The 20,959-nt window shown below is 39.3% G+C and overlaps 2 protein-coding genes across 5 annotated transcripts; one reads left to right on the forward strand and one right to left on the reverse strand.

The window, feature by feature from the left end:
• Positions 1-890: 890 nt before the first annotated feature.
• LOC136262547 (beta-mannosidase-like) lies at positions 891-9,308 on the reverse strand. Of its 4 annotated transcripts, none has more exons than XM_066056855.1 (26): positions 9,088-9,308; positions 9,008-9,036; positions 7,866-8,007; positions 7,737-7,800; positions 7,640-7,684; positions 7,530-7,583; positions 7,428-7,478; positions 7,308-7,365; positions 5,320-5,382; positions 5,205-5,263; positions 5,004-5,150; positions 4,880-4,948; positions 4,785-4,836; positions 3,568-3,697; positions 3,407-3,515; positions 3,174-3,359; positions 2,995-3,119; positions 2,819-2,939; positions 2,194-2,297; positions 2,003-2,147; positions 1,747-1,953; positions 1,546-1,693; positions 1,378-1,493; positions 1,257-1,324; positions 1,103-1,204; positions 891-1,051 (listed from the first exon to the last, which is right to left on the reverse strand). In XM_066056855.1, the coding sequence occupies exons 1-26, from the start codon at positions 9,267-9,269 to the stop codon at positions 1,030-1,032; spliced, it is 2,598 nt and encodes an 865-aa protein (XP_065912927.1). In that variant the 5' UTR covers positions 9,270-9,308; the 3' UTR covers positions 891-1,029. The 4 variants fall into 4 exon arrangements, with proteins under 4 accessions (XP_065912927.1, XP_065912926.1, XP_065912929.1 ...); XM_066056854.1 differs by having other exon boundaries at positions 5,320-5,435; positions 7,530-7,590; XM_066056857.1 differs by lacking the exons at positions 7,737-7,800; positions 7,866-8,007 and having other exon boundaries at positions 9,088-9,287.
• LOC136262546 (structural maintenance of chromosomes protein 5-like) lies at positions 9,296-20,958 on the forward strand. Its single transcript, XM_066056853.1, has 26 exons — positions 9,296-9,524; positions 9,579-9,720; positions 9,777-9,932; positions 9,984-10,046; positions 10,107-10,169; positions 10,225-10,296; positions 10,342-10,482; positions 11,778-12,267; positions 13,213-13,367; positions 13,425-13,538; positions 13,591-13,700; positions 13,848-13,980; positions 14,106-14,159; positions 14,221-14,282; positions 14,333-14,501; positions 14,559-14,626; positions 14,688-14,760; positions 14,812-14,985; positions 19,491-19,616; positions 19,668-19,763; positions 19,829-19,882; positions 19,999-20,060; positions 20,111-20,222; positions 20,279-20,455; positions 20,508-20,603; positions 20,651-20,958. The coding sequence occupies exons 1-26, from the start codon at positions 9,343-9,345 to the stop codon at positions 20,792-20,794; spliced, it is 3,288 nt and encodes a 1,095-aa protein (XP_065912925.1). The 5' UTR covers positions 9,296-9,342; the 3' UTR covers positions 20,795-20,958.
• Position 20,959: the final 1 nt, after the last annotated feature.

The following is a 20,959-nucleotide window of genomic DNA, read 5'->3' on the forward strand; positions in this document are numbered from 1 at the left end:
AAACTAGTTATAACTATATCCAAAAGATTTTCTTATGCACAACTAAAACTATAACTAAAATTAAAACTGGTTTTTATGTTTTTAACTAAAATTATAACTAAAACTAAAATAACAAAGACAATATAACCATAACTAAATCTATAACTAAAATGAATTAAGAAGAATTACTATAACTAAAACTAAAATTATTGAAGAAACTACCTATGACTATGACTATGACTAAAACTAAAACTCTTTACTAAAACACCACGTTGCTCAGACCACTGCATGTATAAGCTCTTATACATTCTACAGGTGGAACGAAGTACCGAATGAAACTGTACTGCTGTATGTAGCAACCAAACATCAATATAATTATGTTAATATAGTATGTGACTTGATGGTGGTTTAGTTAACTATAACTAAAACTAAAAGTACTTTCAGTAAGAGACAAATATGTATTAGTTAACTAAAACTACAACTATAACTAAAAGCAAGTCCGTGCTATAACTAAAACTAAATCTATAACTAAAATACAACAGAATAATTTACTGACCAAAAAACTAAAGAGAATTGGAAAAGATTACTAAAACTATAACTAAAACTAAAAGATTTTCTTACGTACAACTACAACTATATAACTAAAACGTTTTTATAAATGTTACTAAAACTATAACTATAACTAAAAGATTTTCACATTTTAAACTATAACTAAAACTAAAACAACACAGGGAATATAACCATAACTAAATCAATAACTCAGTAAAAGGAATTATAAGAAAAATTACTATAACTAAAACTAAAATTATTGATGAAACTGACTATGACTAAAACTAAGTCCTTAATAAAACAACACTAATTTACATCAGTGCACCTCTATAACTGAGAAGATTTAATGACTGGTATCCAAATTTGAGTTTAGAACAATTATTCAACTGCACATATATTACAAAATCAAGACTAGTTTTACAAAACACACCACCTATATTACTTAGTCAATAGTTAATTTTCACAATAGCTACGTACTGACAAAACAAGAAGTTCTGAACTTTAGTAAGTGTCCTTCACTGACCTATATGTAATGAAGATAGTTATTTTTAAGTTTAATAATGTGTGTATTCACCTTATTGTCAGACTTGATTCTAATGTTTTCACATCAAACTTTTCAGGGCTGGTGAACGTTACTGATACTTTCTCTTTAGGTAACATCAAGAAGCCATTATCACTAGAATGACAAAAAAAATATGTTAAGAGACAGTTTGCCACATTCCACCAACCTGAAATATCCCACTAGTTCAGTAGACAGCCTCACAAATATTGCCACAGCAGAACTCTCCAATGCAATCTACACCACCGACATGGTAGTGTAGTGTTATAACATACAGATGGTTCACTTACAGAGGCTGAAGTTGCTGAAACTTGGTTGACACCAGTAACAGTAATCTCTGCCATTGGTAGCTTAACTTGACTAAAGCTGACAGGATAGAATGCATTGCTAGCCAGTTCTGTCATGTCTACATCAATTATACACGTTATATGAGTACATTTGTATGCTAAATATCTCACTGTTATCCATATCATACATCTTTATTACCAAGAAACAATCAGTGGTTGAACAAGTCTGAAAACATTGTGACATAGACAGACTCCACACTTGGCCAGATTGAAGTGGTTTCAATGGAATCTTTACTGTGTAGTGACTTACTACAGTACCCTTTGGAGTATGGACAATACACAAAACACAAACAAGTGAGACAATTAACATACATCACTCCATTGTAGGAGTGTGATGGAGACAAGTGTATTATAGGAACTGACACTGTCATCATTGACAACATACACAGTGATGTTCTTATCTTGCTGAAATGGTGACACCAGTAATGGAGCATAAAACTTCTTAGCTGCATTGTGAAGAAGTTTCCAACGTCCATTATACTCAATTGATGCCCAACTCTGAGCTTGCCAGATGTCATTCTAAAATGACAAAAATGATAATTATCATCAGTTAGAAGTAATAGTCTACCAGTTGCCAGTATAGTGTTCCCATAGTGTATCCATTAGATTCATTTTTGATTCGACGATAATGTTCAGCCTCAGCCTGAATACAGATAGCTTGTACCACTTGTGTCAAGTATATGAAATTTGAGAAATTTTCACTTTTGTTCTTACTGGAAAGCAAGTAAACAATAGCAGTTTGAGATTGATATCACATACTTATCTGGAGGATGGAAGAATCGTTCCAGTTGTTTTGCTAACTGATCATTACCATTAGGATGATGTTGGCGATGGTTCATTAATGGAGAATTATTGTCCCAGTCCTAAGAATTGTATAGTTAGATAGCAGACTAATTGTGCCGAAAGGCACTCATCTCACACATTACACAATACATAGATATGGTGGTTTGATATTCAATCAATCATATTATCTTGACAGTGGTTAAAATGTTCCCTTGAAACATGCAGTACAGTTATACATTGGCCTCTATTGTATCAGTAGAGTACAATTATGCAATCTGAAATTTGGAACTTTTTGCAGGTGTATTTCAGCTTGGTGCCAGTAAAATATGTGGGCTAAGGAAGAAGAAAAGACCAGTGGAGATTCTATGCACTGAATGCATTTGTAAGTTGCTACTGTTTGGTTGAGTCCCTATGCTATGAGCTGTTCCAGCAAAGCCAGAGTGGCAGTATCATTACCTATGGGGTTCCAGAAACACAAGCACAGAAATCAGACCTAGCAGTGTGGCAAAAGAATAATAATTACCTACTTAACAGTTTTTTGACACATTATGCATTTGATTCATTCTAGGTAAGGGCACAATTTTACAAATCTATAGACTACCTCAGCTATGGATATCTCTTTCATAGTTTCAAATGATGGATAACTCTGGAAACCAAACTCACTAGCAAAACGAGGTCTAGGGAACTTGGTCACATCAGTACACAGGTCAGTATAGTCATAACTGGAACATATCACACACATTTAATAATGTTCACTCATCACTAAGGTGTTCTTACCGGTGAACATCACCATAGTGAGGGTCCTGGGAATCCCCCCATCGCTGGATCACCAGACCTCTATCATCATCTATAAATAAGTAACCATTTGATGGGCTGGAGGGCCAATAAGGTCTTGACTTATCCTAATAGAATAGTCAGTAAGTAAATAGCTGCTTAGTGTGTGTTCTATCAGTTACTTCAGCCATTAAAGCTGGCCTCACTGTACCATCATACAATACATCATAGTCTAACACATGTTGAGTGTCAGTATGAATTGCTCTATTCTGATTTTCATTGTTACCACTCCACAATACTATACTAGGATGATGACCAAGCCAGCGTACTTGATGTTTTACCTCTTCGGTAACATTAGACAAGAAATCCTGCAACAGAAAAAAGAAATTAAAAAAATATATATATAATTACATACTTTGTCTCGAGGGTAGAGACCATCTGCAAACATGAACTCCTGCCAGACCATGATACCCAACTGATCACACAGGTCATAGAATTCATCTCTTTGGTATATACCACCTCCCCTGATACCAGGTATGTGAGTACACAATCCAATCCTAACTCCATAACACATACCATACTCTGAGCATATTCTGATGGGAGGCTACAGCAGACTGCAAAAGCCACTCAAGTGTTGCATTAGTCACCCTACTCTCAAATGCATCAACTGGTATCCAATTGGAGCCTTTGGCAAACACTGGAACACCTGCCAACACAGAAATTTTGTATAGCAACCTATACTCAATCTTCTCTTATATGGCAGTTGCAACAGAGCCATTTGCTAGCTTTTAAACAGGAGCTATGATGGAAATTACTCTGCAACACCATATCATCAGCTTCTGGACATGTTTACAAGGCTGTTGTCTATGGGAAAACCTTACATTGGCTGGAAATGATGTTCAGGCAATACCCTGGTCACAAGAGCTCCAGGCTTATTATTCTAGTAATCATAACATTTGTCCACCCATGCAGAGGCAATATTCACCAGGGGGCACATACAAACACAATCCAGGAATTTCAGCTCAAATTTGGACATGATTTACTGTTTTTAAATTGTTTCTCAACTCTGTATATTCACCGTGCATACTTAGAATGAAGGCTTAGATAGAGTGCGGCAATGGGCATATTTTATTGGCAACTTTATAGCTGACAAGTATAGCTATACGACTCACCTGATGCAAGACTACATGACTTTGGTCCTCTAACGACAATCTTAGGTAGCAAATTTTTTTTCTCTTATAATCAAAATAAGCAACCTTGGTAGCAGAATGTCCTTCATTAAGTATACATGCTAGTGACTGTTTTAGCTGGACAATGATTATTTTAGCCTACACATTATATGAATCTTACGTACCAACTACCAAAGTATTTCGAGTCAGCCTTTCACCTACCAGGGGTGTGTCACTATTTCATACTTAGCAATATGAGACCAACATTAAGGGAGTGTGGCCATTGTAATGGTGCAAACAGATTGTTAAGAGGGTCAAATAGAAAACTTCAACCAGGGCTGTAGAAAGGTAGACTGCTAAGAAAATAATTGCTGGCTGCTCTACTAGAGTACCTATGGTGCTAATATCCATAAGTGGCTGAGTGGGACTGGAGAAATTACCTAGATTACAGCCCAAAAGCTGCTATCTCACCATCAAAAAAGTTGGATATGCAACTGTCTACTATATGTTACTATTTCCCCTGGTGTTGCTGTTGTGTCAGAAGCTTTACATTGTGTCTGTGCATACGTACGTGTGTGTGTGCGTGTTCACACACATAAACGACACTGCAATTTCTGGTACTACCATTTATTCTGAAGTAGAAGCTTAATCCTTCCTCTCCACTTGGCAAAGATTCCTAATACAGCACTCACAAATATAAATTAACTATCAGTTGTTACCTGTACAAGCTCTAAGTGATGAAATCCAATCATCTTCTCTATGGTAACAACTGAACTTGAAGCATTATTCTAATGAAGACACAAATACACACAACAGAACATATGTATACAGTTATATACTGACTTTGTATGCATTAATGGTAGCCTCAAACTGGTAAAGGTTAGGCTTCCCATAGCCATTGGGATACCATAATTGTAACTTGGAGTGGTTAGTTGGTACCATCATATCTGCTCTAACACACTGCTCTCCCATTCCTTGTACTCTAAGTTTCTTCAGTTGAAAATACAACAAATAATATTGGTGAACACATAGTAGAATGCTCACTTGGTCTGTGTTCCCAAGGGGATCAACTCTAATACTGATATCAAGTGTTACTGGATCATCTAGTAATGCATGCAACTAGATAAACCTGTTTGTTTACCATCCACTAGGCACTTACCAGTGGTCAGCTGTGCACAAATCAGCGTTGACACAGTAAAGTTGTTCTTGTCATGTAAATAAACTTGTGGAACAACATCAGTGATAAGTGCAATGGTAGCATCAAACAGCACCAAACTAATAGTGTTATAGTAGCAGATAAGCACAAATTTAGAAAACACAAACACATATGGTGTTTAGCTACATTTTATGTATTTCGTTAGATCAAGTGTGTCATGCGACTAAGAAAGCCGGCACACCACACTGTGTGTAAATTGACAGAAGGAAGAAAATACCTTTTAATGTGTGCATAGCACCGTGGCCCTTTTTCCAAAGCACACCATTTTTGCATTATACACCAGGTAGGGTAGGCCACACAGGAAGTTCGCACCAGCCATTTGTGAGATATTGGCATTTAAATTTTCAAATTTTTCTTCATTTTTGCTTCTTAAGGTGTAGGAGGGTTTATGGGGCTTAGATTTCTTTTCGCACAATTTAACAACAGTTGTTATAAACTGTAAACATGTGACTTGACTGTGTCAAACTTTAACATAAATGAAGAATTGTCATACTAAGTTTGCTATGAATCTGATAAATATCCATGGAGTTATGAACATTTATCCTCGTAAAAAGATTGAACTTTTGTCAGAGTAACATGTAGGGATGAGCCTATTTTGCTTTTTTTCCACCTATATTTCTTTCCAGCAATTCTTTTTTCTTACCTATTTTGCTCAATATTTTGCTCGAAATTTCTCTACTTTGCTGAGCATCAATAAAAATTAATTGCAGTATCTCAAGCTTACATGTGTGATTGCTCTATTAGAATATTCCGTCCATAGTGACTGCTCTATTACAGTATCTCAATCTTTAGTCACCATTTCTATGAGCATAATATGTTGTTTTAATACTATGCGTGTCTGTGCTAAGTTGCCATTCCTTGGTGCTCATTTTTCCAATTCTCCACCTATTTTTCCAGCATTTTGCATTTCCAAAAATTTTGTGGCAAAATCAGCGCATCCCTAGTAACATGATTTGAAAATGGGTGTGTGCATAAGCTGATCATGGTAGCAGTGCCTTTTGATTGTTTGAAAAGCAATAAAATTACAGAGTTATATAAAACAAAAATCAAACAAGTTTAAAACTGCGGAGTTGAGATACTCTAATAGAGCAGTCACCATGGGGTTAAAAAAGGTGCACAAAAGCTGTTAAAAAGAACTTACCATGCAGGGTTTGAACCAGGTTATCTTGGCTGATTTAGCTCACAATAGAAGACCTGAAAGATGTGTGCTCTATTAGAGCATTATTATAATATTACCAAACATTGAATAAAATATGCAATATCTTAACTGACTCTGTCTTCAATAATTATCATTGTGTCTGCTATAAATAAGAAGAAATTTAAGTAATGCTAAACCCCAAAGTCGCTGGTTTTGGGGCCTTATAAAATACAAAAGGAAGACAAAAACAGCTGATGAAAAGTTGTAAAATCAAGGTGGTGGCTGCAACAATGTTAATGCTAATGAACTTTAATAATGGCTGAAATTTGTTATCATTGCAGCCATTTCTTGGCTACCACCTTTGATTTCACAACTTTTTCCACCCAGGCTTTTGAAGGCCACACCATTTTTTCACACTTGGCTGTTTGTTTTTGTTTGTGGATTTTATTTTTATGCATGCATGTTCAATCACCACAAATACATACACAATATAATCCAAAATTTGTGCTTACAAGGGTATTACTACACTACCAACAAGAGTGGGAGGGGGGGGGGGATGGCCTCCCATTTAATGTTAGTAACAAAGATTGAAAAACTCAAATAGAGCAGTTAACTTCTCTAATAGTCCCATTTATAGGGGCCCAAGAATATTAACCATGTCTGTTTTATCAAAAGTTCATAATATAAACTATTGGTGATATGTTTCATGTTTCTAAAAACTGTCATTGTCAAACCTGGTCCCCCACTCTTTGGCCTGCTCTACTGTCCCTGCTACCAAGACAGTAATGTATACCTAATGTCTCTCCAGATGCCAACTGGTAGGAAAGCTGGACCCCAATCCCAGCCAAAATCTACAATAAACACCAAAATCAATATACACATGCTCATTTGATTAGTCACAATGGATGCAGACCTGACTGAGCCTTGCGAATGAAATTCTTGTTGCCAACAGGAAAATATTTTCCTAAAAATGATTTACAAACTAACAAGTGATAGTTGTCATTGACTGACACACCTCCACTGTCCACTTTGTATGGGTACTCCTCAGCTTTACGATCAGAATACAATGCTACAGACTAGTGGATTAACTGCATGTATTTGATATGGTCTGTGATAAGTACATACTTCAAATGATATTTCTATTGTGTTTGGTCCTTCTGTTAAGCTTTTCTGTGGAAAAAAAGTGCTACATTAATTTCAATATACAAAACATATAACATACGAATATGTCAAAATAGTATCGTCGATGTTGATTACTTGTTCTCCCGACAATGTCACCATTAATGCTGCAGCAAAATCAGTTATATCTATAGCTAAGGTCTTGTGAAGCTCTTGACAAGTAGCAGCTTACGTGATATTGGCTATAGTATCAATTCCATCACATTTTAACCACACTGTCCTATACTCAGTGCTATGATTGCTCATATCAAAAGACCTACTGTAAATCCAAGTCTGCAGAGCCACCCATTGCTGGTCTGTGTCATTGAAACGATCTACACAGATCATTCACACATGTGATGATTATGTGCCAGCATTATTATATGTCAGGCCTCTGTAATTAGTATTTGTGATAGGCGGATCTGAGGGGGCCAAGGAGCTCCCTCCCCCAGCCTTTCTTTTGCCCCCCTTGGACCTTCAGGACTATGACACCAGAAACTGGAATCATGCATTTACACTGTATTCAGAAGTACAAAAAGCCAATGGGAAACAGTTATAAATGCTCTTTACAGTTACAAACTGTACACTGCAAAGAAAGTGAGGCAAATAAGTTTAAATTTTTGTGACAAGATCAAGATAGCTTTTCTAATAGAGCAGTCACTACTCTAATAGAACAGTCACAATTCTAATTTCATCAATTTATAATTACTACCTTATTTTGATCTAACCAGTACACTTTAGCTACCATCAAACAGGTTTTATCTCAGGGGATCTAATTTTCATATGCTTTGCAAAGCATACAGTTTGTTAGCTGAACACTATCAAAAATGCTTCCAAATTCAAACTTAGGAGGCCTAATTTTAAAAAATTTCTCGAACTAGAGTCTTAGAAAGTGTATATTCTTCATTCACCCAGCTATAAAAAAACAAAGTTATGCACTAGAGCTCCATTCTTCTCCTCTTAGAGGAATAAACACTAAAACTTCCTTGCCCCCCTGAAGACATGGTACACGCTGTAGTTCAATTGATTGATTGATTTATAGGTCTTATGGTTTAAGGCTAATGTACAGGAAATAAATAAGGGGCCTAGACGCAGGGGTAGAAGCTTTAAAGCAGCTGGAGCCCTAGCAAGGCAAACACACATGGCACTAAACGCACATACATCAATTAAATTAGTTTAACAGATCTGTCAGATCCTACAGTTCTGAGGAGTAAACACTTTAATTGAAGAGTCACTTTATACTAAATATGCTCTAATTGAGCAATCATTACTGCCTTTCCCGCCCGCCCCGTGATTCCCCACTTGAAGGAGTCTTATTTAATCCCTGCAACTCACAATATGGATTTCCAATTTTTCCATCATTACTACAAACAGTATTGACATATAAGCATTATCAGTTAACCATCTGATCTTACTACAAATCCACATGAATTTGTCCAGGAACCAGAGAAGGAATCTTAGTAACATTTCCTACCGCATTTCGAACACTCCATTGGTTCCCGTTAAGACTAACCACCTCCGGAATAGACTGCAGTGTGCTGCCAGTCTGGCAGAGACATGAGAGGACAGCTAACAACGCTCCGACCACCGCCCACATGATGTGTCACGTGGTAGGGGTAATTCCGTCAATTACATCTCCAATAAATTCACCCGCGGAATATTATTACAAAATGGAGCGCCAAAGTGAGACGCACGTTGCTGCACCTGTTTCGTCCGACCATAGCAAGGTGAATGGATATCGTGTAGGCGGAATAAAGCGTCCAACTGGTGACATAGTTGGGTCGGCTAAGAAGAAGAAGAGAGGGGAATTCTTGAAGGGCTCAATTGTTAGGATTCGACTTCACAATTTTCTGTAAGTCTCAAAAATTATGTTTGGTGGTTTGTGTATTATTAAGTGTGTATGTAGTACTTTTGACGACATAGAGCTTCTGCCTGGTGCTGGACTGAACGTAATAGTTGGCCCTAACGGAACTGGCAAGTCCAGTATCGTGTGTGGAATATGCCTGGGGTTAGCTGGCCACCCTAAACTGCTTGGAAGGGCTAAAGAAGTTAGTAACTACTTTATACATAGTTGTTTGTATTTTGTTGTGTCTCTTGTTATTAGCTAAAAGACTTTGTGAAATACAGCAGGGCCAAGGCATTCACTGAAATAGAACTGTACAACCCAACTGGACATAACCCAATAATTCGCAGAGAGATTACAAGAGATAGCAACAGTTCTAACTGGATACTAAATGGAAAAGGCTGTCAAATGAAAGAAGTGAAAAAAAAATGTCCTCAGGAATTTTATTTAAAGCTTGTTATATTTCAGGTACAGAGAGTTGTTGCTGACATGAATGTGCAACTATCAAACAAGTGCCAATTCTTGCCCCAAGTGAGAGAGCTTCATCACCTCCTTTGTTAACTCATTGATGTCAATCTTTTTACTTAATAGGACATGGTAGTGGAATTTGCTAGAATGAACAGCTACCAAGTACTAGAGGAAACAGAGAAAGCAGTGAGTGATCACCTCTTGTGTGCTATTAGCACATTTAAGGTGTTGATTATGTTAGGTGGGCTCCACTGCTATGTTTGATCTACATCAGAAGTTGAAGGGTATGAAAACCAGCCACAAAGATATCTATGTTAGTAGCATTATTACTAGTAGCATTGAGTACTGTACCTTGTAGAGCATGTTGAAAGAGAAGGAAGAGCAGTTGGAGAAGAAGATCAGGGATAATGAAATGATTCAAAATGATGTGGAACGATTGAGGCAAAGACAAGATGCCCTAAGATGTTTAGAGATTCTGAAGGAAAAGAAATGTTGGATGGTATGGTAACTAGTGCGTATCATACAGCACTGTATATTAGGGACATCAAAGGTGTGGGGATATAATATAACCCAAAAACCTGCCACGATTTTCCTCACAATGACATGATAGTATTGGTTGGGTAAAACCAAGCCCAAAAGTGTCTTCAGATCAACCCAAAACGTTTGCATCAAGTTGCTACAGAATTTAGAAAAAAATATATATTCTACTGCCGGCCTGCCTGCCTGCCTGCCTGCCTGCCTGCCTGCCTGACGCCTTCAGTCAAGCGTAGCGGAAAAATGGCTACAGCTAGAGCCCTAATTTTTTTGCAGAAACGTTTCTAGTTCGCTTAAGAAAAAAACCTTTGGTATATTGATAAGCATACAATGCTTGCGCTATTGTCTTACCTTTTATCCTTCTTTACCATGGCCATCAGTCAAGGTTCTACTGCTGAGTGTTAATATACTACAGTACGGCTTCCATACCAGTGTATATTGCATCAAACTATTCGAATTCACGTGGTCGCCGGTTGCACCAAAAACACGCGTACGTGACTCGCTGTTGATATCGATCAGAGAGAGCAACGCACGGCGAACTATATAGCAATGTGTAAGTCAATAAATATAGTTTATTTAGTAACAATGTTAAACCGAGTCGGGTCATCCAGGTCCTGCTTTACAGATTATTTGGGTCTGACCCCACGTGCTAAATTAAATGTGGACGTGTTACTACACGTCATAGCGTAGCTCTGTTTCTTTCGTGAGCCATGCCCACTTACCTAAATTACAATCTGTAGATATATGGTAGCCACGTCCATTCATCAGTCTGTAGGTATGCACGAATCCACGTCCATTATTGTCTGCAGGCTTAGGTAGAGCCACACCCACTGATCATTTGTTATTGTATGAGTCATAATCTAGTATAATAGTGCTGTGAGTAACTCAGCAGATATTTAGTGGTCATGAGCTTGCAAAAAAACTTCACAAACATGTATAAGAAAAAAATTGGAATTTTAAATTAGATTAGGGACAGTGTATAATGCTGCCATAAAAAGTACTGAAACAAGCTGGATCGGAGTAGTACGTAATGTCCAAATACTGTAAAACAATAAGAAGTGAATATCCCTACTGTGCATTAGTGTAGCACAGTAGAGATATTCACTTCTTATTGTTTTACAGTATTTGGACATTACATACTACTCCGATCCAGCTTGTTTCAGTACTTTTTATTACAGCATTATACATTGTCCCTAATCTAATTTAAAATTCCAATTTTTTTCTTATATAGTAAATATAAATAACTCTTGTTTCTATTAGTTGTATGAAGTTGCCAGAGGAGAGTATTTAGAAATGAAGAAAAACAAGACTAAAGCTGAAAGTACTTTTAAGAAAGCTCAAAATGACAATAAGCCACTTGAGAATCAGCTGAAGGAGTTGGAAACTGGTATTAAATCTTGTGGTGAAGATGAACAACAGTGCAAGCGTAAACTTGGCGACAAGCAAAAGGAATTGAGCAGACAGAGAGAAGCATTGAATAATTTAGAAGATGAAGTTGATCGTCCTCGAGAAGAATTGGAGAACAAGAAGAAACAAGAACGACAGCGACAGGGCAAGGTAACACGTACAAGGACAGAAATTGAAGAAATGGAACGTCAGTTGGAATCTTTCATATCAGAAGATGATATCAAAGCTCAAGTAGCAGAAAAGACAAAAGAGCTAAGGGAAATTGGTGTGAGGCTGCAGGAAATTCAAGAGGAACAACAACATATTGCTGAACAGAAGCAAGGCCACATGGAACAAAAAAATAGTAAGTGTAATACTTGTACTCATGTTAGTGGGATAGATATCTAGTGCTTAATAACAGAGATCTTTTTTTGCTAAAAGACTTCCCCGAAAACGTGGTATATATTTACTGTATGTTCCAATGCTATTGCTCAAAACTACTTCCATAATTTATTAATGTCAGTGCTTTTTATTATTGTAATTTAGTGGTCACTTTCTGCATGTATTTCCACAAATCTTACTGCAAGATCCCAGGCTGATACATAGCCAGACTGGCTCAACATAGAGGCTCTGGCTTCACCCAACTAGCTGATACACCCAACCACTAATTGCTATGTTGCAATGATCTCTTAGCCATATGACTCTCTTCTAATTTGTTATTGTACCATTACAAAATGTATTCATTCTCTGGGTAACTGGCCTCCTCCAGCAGTTTAATTAGACCACTAAAAGTTTGGGACTTCATGTCTCAGGAATTTATGCAAATCTTTATTAGTTGGTGGGTTTCAATACAGCTTGTGTATTCTGGAAACTGGCAGGGACATTCACCTAAAAATCTTGACATTTTTTTTCACTGGATTGAAGATTTACTGCTAGTGTAGCTTCCACAATTGATAGTACTGTTGTGTCAGAGGGAGGTGATGTGTGAATGCATATAAATCTGATCAGATATGCAGTTAGACAGCTATGAATTAGGTGTGACAAGTTTGTGGAGTGCTAACAAGAATTCATTGAAGCTTTCTCCAGGTTGTTGAGTATGTCTGTGAAAGTTTCTTCTCTCCACTAATATGGCTGTCAATGTATTTTAATATCGTTTATGATGGCTGCGATGTCCAGTCTAATTACACACATGCACACATGATCTTTCTTATAAATGTACCTATAACAATATTATCAGCTATTTGAACTATATAGTAAGCTGAAGGAAATACCAGTGTTACATACTATGTATCTCACAACAACCTTGCAGGGTGTCATGAAGAGCTGAGACAAATCCATGATGTTAGTAACAGGCGCCTGGAGACTCTGAGGACAGAGAACAAAAGTTGCTATGAAGTTGTCCAGTGGCTCCGAAAACATCAGGACAGTTTTCAGTACCCTGTTATTGAGCCAATGATCTTAGTGGTGAGTATGTATAATACTCTAATAGAACACACACTATATTGTATGTGTTCTCAACAGGCAAACTGCAGGGACCATCAGTACCTAAAACAAGTGGAAGGCTTCTTGAATAACAAAGACAAGTTCTCCTTCATTTGTCAGAGTAAAGATGACATGACTAAGCTGAGAAAAGAAGTAAATACATTGACAATGTGATGTGCATTATATGATCATGTCTTGTGTTTAGGTCAGAGAGAAATTAAACATGTCAGTCAGCATAGTGCTAGACCCCAGGGCCTTGAATGTGTCTGAAGACATCAGTAAATACACACCATTTTGTAGCATTGATGAACTGAGGTGATGTTTTGTTATCATGTGCACCTTATGTATACTTCTTGCAGTTTGTGCTACACTATTGCATGTTGATGTTTCTCTGTGTGTTTTTATGTTGAATAGATAGTAGGTTGTTTGTTTGTGATAATTAAGAGTTGTAATATTTTGTAGACAATATGGCTTTGAACAGTGGATGATCAACCTGATAGAGGCACCTGCACCAATGTTAAGGGTCCTATGCAAGTATCATTACCTTCATTATGTCCTTGTGGCCAAAGACATGTCACCAGATCAGATTAAAAGGGTAAGCAAAGGAAAGAGTCAAAATGTTTTACTGTGTGAAGCATGAGCAAGTTACAAGTTAAGGATTATCTTGTGCTGCCAAGTGTGGTAGTATCTCATGCATTTTCTATTTGTTGTTTGCTGTAGGTGGTAGACAGGGTTGGTGATCGGGCTCGAAACTTTTTCACATCATCAGAGCACGTTAGTTTTAATCTGATATTGTTGTCAGCTGTCCATCATATTTGTTCCATACCTTCTACAGGTTAGTGTTGTTGTAAGCAAGCATGGCAACAGGGTCAAAAGTGGCAAGCAAAAATTATTGGAGTGAGTGTAGTTTGTGGTGTGTTGTTTAACAGCATGCATGTGGTGCACAGTAACCCGATGTATTTGGGGGCCACTATGGATGATAGTAGAGTGCATCAAATAGAGCAACGGATAAAGGATGTTGAGAAGTCCATTAAAGAGTTTGACAAACCCTTAGCTGATCTTAGTGAACAGGAGAAAAAGTTAAGAAGAAACGATGAGATCGTTAGACAAGAAAAGGTGTGCAGAGCCAGTGTGTGTTTATGTTGAGTTTTATTGTTTTACCTTAACTTCCAGACAAAACTGATAAATAGCAGACGAGACAAGGCAAAACTGATAAGTACCATCAATGCTAGACGAACAAGGTGAGCTGCTTGATTACATGTAACTTTCCCTGAACAGTCTATTTTTTAATTTTGCGTTTAGATTGGATGAACTAGAAAATAGTGGCATTGATATAGAAGCTGAAGAGTTAGCATGCAAGCAAGCTATGGCAAAAGTAAGAGGAAGGGAGCATAACTTGCTCACTTTTATGTATACTGGTTAACAGGTGCAACATAATCGTGTGCAGTGCATGAAGAAGATAGCTAACCATCTCTGTAACCTGCTCAATCGGCAGAGGGAACATGTAGCTGCATTGTTAAAACACCAGACCTCCATTATGCAGAGAGAAGGAGTACAGAAGCGTTTTGCTGACCTCAAACAACGTCTAGAAGAAGCACAGGTATTGTAATTGTAGTAATATGTATTAAAACGTGTCAATCAGTACATCACGTGCACAATCTAAAAATAGCCTAGTGTTACAAATATGGTGTGTGCCCTAGTGTTACAAATATGGTGTGTGCATGTGCAAGTTCTGTCTAAGTCTATCACTACATCTCCCCTCCTTTAAGGTTCAAAACCGTAGTCGGTCGGGTGGACGTGTAACCGTTCCAGTCATTGATCTGGTAACAGGTCTTGAAGAGTTGCCACTAGGTTGTTGTGTGTCCGGGTTTACTGTGACCACAGGGTTGGTGCTATCAGGCTGTACAGTGTTAGTACTACTACTGTTTGGAACCACACGGAGATGGCAGCGGTTATGTCTGATTGGCCCCTGAGGTGTGTTTACAATATAAGAGCGAGGGGCGTCGGCTTGAGATCTGACTTGGCCTGATGTTGTTGACTGGCCAGTTGTTATCCACACCTCCTCCTCATCAGGGATAGGAGAAAGAGAGTGAGCTCGATGACGTTGATCATAAGCCATCTTCTGTTTGAGTTTAAATTCGGCATTTAGCTCTTTAAATGTTTCGAGGTATTCCCAGTGTGGTATGTATTGGTCTTGTACCTGAGGTAAAGTAGTGCGCAGGGATCGTCCCATCAGTAGTTGTGCTGGGGACAAGTTGCACCAGGGCAGGGGGGTAGTGCGGTAAGTTAGCAAAGCAGTGTATGGATCATCAGAGCTTTTAAGCAGCCTTTTTACAGTTTGAACAGCACGTTCAGCTTGTCCATTGCTTTGCGGGTAATAAGGGCTGCTGGTAATGTGGTGAAATTTATATGATGAAGCAAACTCAGCAAACTCGTGAGAAGAGTACTGTGGACCATTGTCACTGATGATCTTTTCTGGAATGCCATGTCGTGAAAACATGGACTTGAGTCCCTCAATAATGCTTCGTGCTGTTGTGGTTTTAAGTTGATAGCCTCGATGTACCTGGAAAAGTAGTCAACAGCAACCAAATAGTTGGCTCCATTCAGGAAAAATAGATCTGTTCCGATCTTCTGCCAGGGGTAGTCGGGGAGATATGATGGCAAAAGAGGTTCTCTCCTTGGTGTCGAAACTCTCACACATGTTGGACACCTTTCTACCATGTCTTTGATGTACTTCGTAATACCAGGCCACCATACTGATATGTTAGCTCTAAGGCGGCACTTCTGTATGCCCTGGTGACCTTCATGGAGCTTGGATAGAACCTCTCTTTGCAGCAACTTAGGGATCACTATTCTTGGCCCGTACAGCAATAGGTTATTGTGCAGTGTAAGATGGCCCCTGGCCTGCCAGTAGGGTTTGAGTTCGAGTGGTATGTCCCATTTGGATGGCCAGCCATGCTTGCAATAGTCAATCAGACTAGAGCAAACTGGATCACTGGCTTGGGCTTCACAAAATTCATTAAGCCGGTGGCTGCTGGCTGGTAGCATAGTAACACAGGTCTCTAATAAGTATTCTGCTTCTTCCTGTAGGGGACAAACAGCCGCTGAGGCTGTGGAACCCAGTGGAGAGCGAGACAGTGCATCTGCAGTGACCAACTGCTTGCCTGGTGTATGTGAGATACTGTATTCAAAACGTCCCAGTCTCAATCTAAATCTCACTATTCTTGGTGGAAGGCTATGCAAGCTTTTGTTTCCTAACAGAGGTAACAGTGGCTTGTGGTCTGTTTCAATCTGAAACTTCTTGCCCAGAATGTAGCTGGAGAATTTTTCACAAGCCCAGGTGATGGCAAGGGCTTCCTTTTCTATTTGTGCATAATGACGTTCTGTGTCTGTCATGGCACGGGATGCGTAGACTACTGGGAGCCACCCCTGGTCACTGTGCTGCAGCAACACTGCCCCCAAGCCATAAGAGGAGGCGTCAGCAGAGACTTTTAAGTCTGCATTTACATTGTAGAGGGCAAGAACTGTAGGCTTTGTTAACTCCTCTTTGATTTGGTTATAGGCAGATACTTGTGCATTGTCCCAGGTCCATGCATTGTTCTTGCTAAGCAACTCACGAAGTGGTTGGCTAAGGCTTGCAAGACAGCTAGAAAATTTGCCCAAGTGATTAGCCATTCCCATAAATCGTTTTAATTCTGAGACATTTGTTGGGGCAGGCATCTTGGCAATAGCAGCAGTTTTCTCGGGGTCTGGCATGATCCCTTGCTGAGTGATTAGGTGACCCAAAAACCTGAGTTCTGTCTTAGCAAACCTACATTTGTCTGCGTTAAGTGTAACACCCGCAGATTGAAGTCGCTGAAGGACACACTCTAATCGAGTATCATGTTCATCTTTGTTGGCGCCGAAAACAATTACGTCATCCATGTGACAAAGTACGCCTTCTATTCCCACTAAGGTTTTGTCCATCTGGTACTGGAAATGTTCCGGGGCACTACAGATCCCAAATGGCAGCTTGTTAAAGCAGTACCGTCCGTACGGGGTTAAAAAAGTTGTCAGCAACCTTGATGACTGTGCTAAGGGGACCTGCCAAAAGCCACCATTGGCATCAAGTGTGCTAAAAATTTTGGCGCCAGCCAACTGTGCCAGTGTGTCATCTACAGATGGTAGAGGGTGGACCTTACGCTGTACATTTTCGTTAAGCGGCTTGAGGTCTACACGGATTCGAATAGCACCTGTTTTCTTGGGCACAATAACCATCCCTGCGCACCAAGGTGATGGTTCTTCTACTTTAGAGATGACATTCAGTGACTCCATTCTATCCAGCTCATCTTTCACCTTGGAGCGAAGTGGCATGGGGACATGACGTGGTGTGAATATAGCATAGGGTTTGGCTCCCTCTTGCAGTGCAATTGTGTATGCATCCCCAAAGCTCCCTAGCCCCTGAAAAATGGATTGTAATTTCTGTACTACTTTATACTGGGTGTTGTCACTTAGGGAATCTACTTTAACCACAAGGTTCAAGGCCTCAATTGCAGGTAAGCCTAGCAGGTTTTTTTTCAAGTTTTCTATCACATACACTGATTGTATGGTTTGCTTACCCTGGTGGTCAAGTTTTCCCTCGAATTGTCCTTTCACTGTCAGGGTGGCCTGTGATGGTCTGTAGAGGGTCTTCTGTGGCTTTTCTAGCTTAACACGTAGCTTTTGGTAGGTTTCAACTGTGATGGCAGAGACTTCTGCCCCAGTATCCAGCTTAAATAGTACATCCACATTGTTCAGTGTCACTGTGGCTGTCCACGTAGTGGCTCGTGTGTCCTCAATGGCATCCAAAAAGGCAGAGTCTAGGCTAAGGCCCTGTGTGGTTGAGATTGTGTCTGTATTCTTACCGCCACAGGCACAGCAATGATCTGTAGCTACCTCGTCAATTTTTTTAAGACAGCAGGCTCCATAATGCCCTTTTTTTCTGGCAGCGATGGCAGACAGCATCCTTAGCAGGACATTTCTCCCTTGAGTGTTGTCCCTTTCCACAACGTAAACAAGATTTGCTGTCCGACTGTCTCTGTTTGAAATACTTTGGATTCTACTGTTGCGGTCGTCTTGTGTCATAGCTTAGACAGTGCTCAATATAATGTCTCTTACATGATCTGTCAAAATGACAGGCCAACATGCAACATGGTCAGTCATTAGTACATAACAGTATGTATTTTACCTTCACATTGGCTTTTAAATGCTTATTTTGATAGGTCACAATGTCAGACCATTTTTAATTTGGTCGGTCGTTGTGGGTTTTGGGTCGGAAAATTACAGGTGACAGGCTGTTATTTTGAGCTCTGAGCTAGGTGTTCTACGGTAGCCTCGTTGCAGTTCATCCAGGTCACCCGATGTTGCTCCTTTGAGCATTTGTTGCTGCTCCTGTACTGCCTCGCGCTGACGGACAAGCTTCTTCGCCTTCTCTAGGGTCAGCTCGGGATCTAACTGGAGTCGCTGCGACAATGAAGCATCTTGTATGCCAACAACGAGTCTATCACGGATCATTTCGGATGTGAGAGTACCATAGTTGCAGTGTTCAACTAAGTTGTATAGCTCGACGATATACTGCTCTGCTGATTCGCCAGGTAGTTGGCATCGGCGGTTAAACCGTGCTCTCTCGAAGATAACGTTTCTCCGAACCTGAAAGAACCCATCGAACTTCGCCAGAACTGCTGTGTAGTCTTTCCGGTCATCTTCACTAATGTTCGTAGAATTTAAGACGGACTCCGCCTCCTCTCCTAAACAGTAAAGAAGTGTGTTCACTTGCTTGGGTGCAGAAGCGTCTTGAAGGCCAGCAGCAGAACGAAATTGTTCAAATCTCCGTTTCCATCTTGGCCAATCATCGGGCGTCTTGAAATCAAAGGGATCGGGAGGCTGGAGATGGATTTGTGCCATGAGTCGCGAAGCACGCTGCCACCATGTATAATATGTATTAAAACGTGTCAATCAGTACATCACGTGCACAATCTAAAAATAGCCTAGTGTTACAAATATGGTGTGTGCATTTGCAAGTTCTGTCTAAGTCTATCACTACAGTAATAGTACCCAAACTTTCTCATTGACTTTTTATTGTTTCAGGCGCAATTTAATGAAGCCAAAAGATCAGCTGATAATGCAAGGGATAAGGCAAAGCGTTGTCTGACAGATGCACAGAATTTGTCAGGGGTAACCAGTCCTAATGATATCTCTCCTGAAAAACAAGAAGTACATATTTCACCCTTGTGTAGTGTATGTCCTGTACTGTGTATGTCACAGCAATATGATAGTTTCCCTAATGACTTGGGAGAAGTTGAGGAGTTGATACATGAGAACCAGACAAAAGCTGAACTGTGTTACAGTCTGGACACTGGGGTATGTTGTCACTCCCTGGATGTATGTTTGTATGTATGTATGTATGTGTGTGTGTACTTTGATAGTTGATTGAACAGTTTGAGAGAAGACGAGAGGAAATTGAACAGCTTCAAGTTGAGGTGCGTGTGTGTCTGACTGTCCGTGGCGTGTGCTTGCGTGCGTGTGTGTGTGTGTGTGTCTGACTGTCTGTGGTGTGCATGTGTGTACATTATTCATGTGTACTTTGCTACTTTAGGTAGATACACTACAAGAGCGTTACACTGGTCACAACCAACAGGTGGAAGAGATGAAGAACCAGTAATTTATTTCTGTAGCTTTGATTGTGTATGTATATGATGTCACAACAGATGGCTTGTTCCTTTGAAGGACCTCATCAGTCAAGTGGACCAAAAGTTTTCCAGCTTCTTCAGTGCCATGGGTTGTGCAGGAGAAGTCAGCCTTCTAGAGGACAAAGACAATGTGAGCAGCTAACCTAACCAGCTTGTGCACTGATGCTATATTTTGTATAACTGTAGGATTTTAGCAAGTATGGGATAGCCATCAAGGTGAAATTCCGACCCAAGGAGGAACTGCAGATACTAAGCACCAATCGGCAGAGTGGTGGAGAAAGAAGTGTGTCCACCATGTTGTACCTTATGGCACTGCAGGATATCACTTCTTGTCCATTCAGAGCTGTTGATGAAATCAACCAGGTAGGGATAATGATTCTGTGCACTGAATCAATTTTCATGTGTTATTATGCAGGGTATGGACCCCGTCAATGAACGTAGAGTTTTCAATCTAATTGTATCAGTTGTCAACAAACCAAATAGTTCACAGTATTTCCTGCTCACACCCAAGGTATCATCAAATTACTGTTGGTACTATTCCTCTACTGTTTGTTACAGCTGCTTACTGACCTCAACTACACTTCATCAGTCAGAGTGCATGCTATTACTAATGGTGTCGAGATGAACCCTTTCCATCTATGGAGCCTTAAGAAATTTTTAGACACTGCAAGTGCCATGTATGAAGATGATGACGAGCAATAACAGCAACAGCAGTAAATATTTATTTCCAACAAGTTCTCCAATATGATCACTTTACCCTTGAATCAATACATTATATATATATATCATTCATTTATACAATTGTTTTATACATTAACAATAATATGTTCAATTACACAAAAAGATTTCATTGTCCAATCCATTAAC

This window comes from Dysidea avara, chromosome 7, assembly GCF_963678975.1.
Source record: "Dysidea avara chromosome 7, odDysAvar1.4, whole genome shotgun sequence".
Taxonomy (NCBI): Eukaryota; Metazoa; Porifera; class Demospongiae; order Dictyoceratida; family Dysideidae; genus Dysidea; species Dysidea avara.

What these genes read in the sequence shown, in the direction of transcription:
- LOC136262547 (XM_066056854.1), bottom strand. Translation starts at nt 9,269, where the DNA reads ATGTGGGCGGTGGTCGGAGCGTTGTTAGCTGTCCTCTCATGTCTCTGC. An exon ending in GATACTATTTTGACATATTC is followed by an intron (nt 7,685 to 7,736) that starts GTATGTTATATG and finishes TTTTTTCCACAG; the next exon opens with AAAAGCTTAACAGAAGGACC. An exon ending in GAACACTATACTGGCAACTG is followed by an intron (nt 1,954 to 2,002) that starts GTAGACTATTAC and finishes TTGTCATTTTAG; the next exon opens with AATGACATCTGGCAAGCTCA.
- LOC136262546 (XM_066056853.1), top strand. Translation starts at nt 9,343, where the DNA reads ATGGAGCGCCAAAGTGAGACGCACGTTGCTGCACCTGTTTCGTCCGAC. An exon ending in GTGGAAGAGATGAAGAACCA is followed by an intron (nt 20,061 to 20,110) that starts GTAATTTATTTC and finishes ATGTCACAACAG; the next exon opens with ATGGCTTGTTCCTTTGAAGG. An exon ending in ATTTCCTGCTCACACCCAAG is followed by an intron (nt 20,604 to 20,650) that starts GTATCATCAAAT and finishes TGTTTGTTACAG; the next exon opens with CTGCTTACTGACCTCAACTA.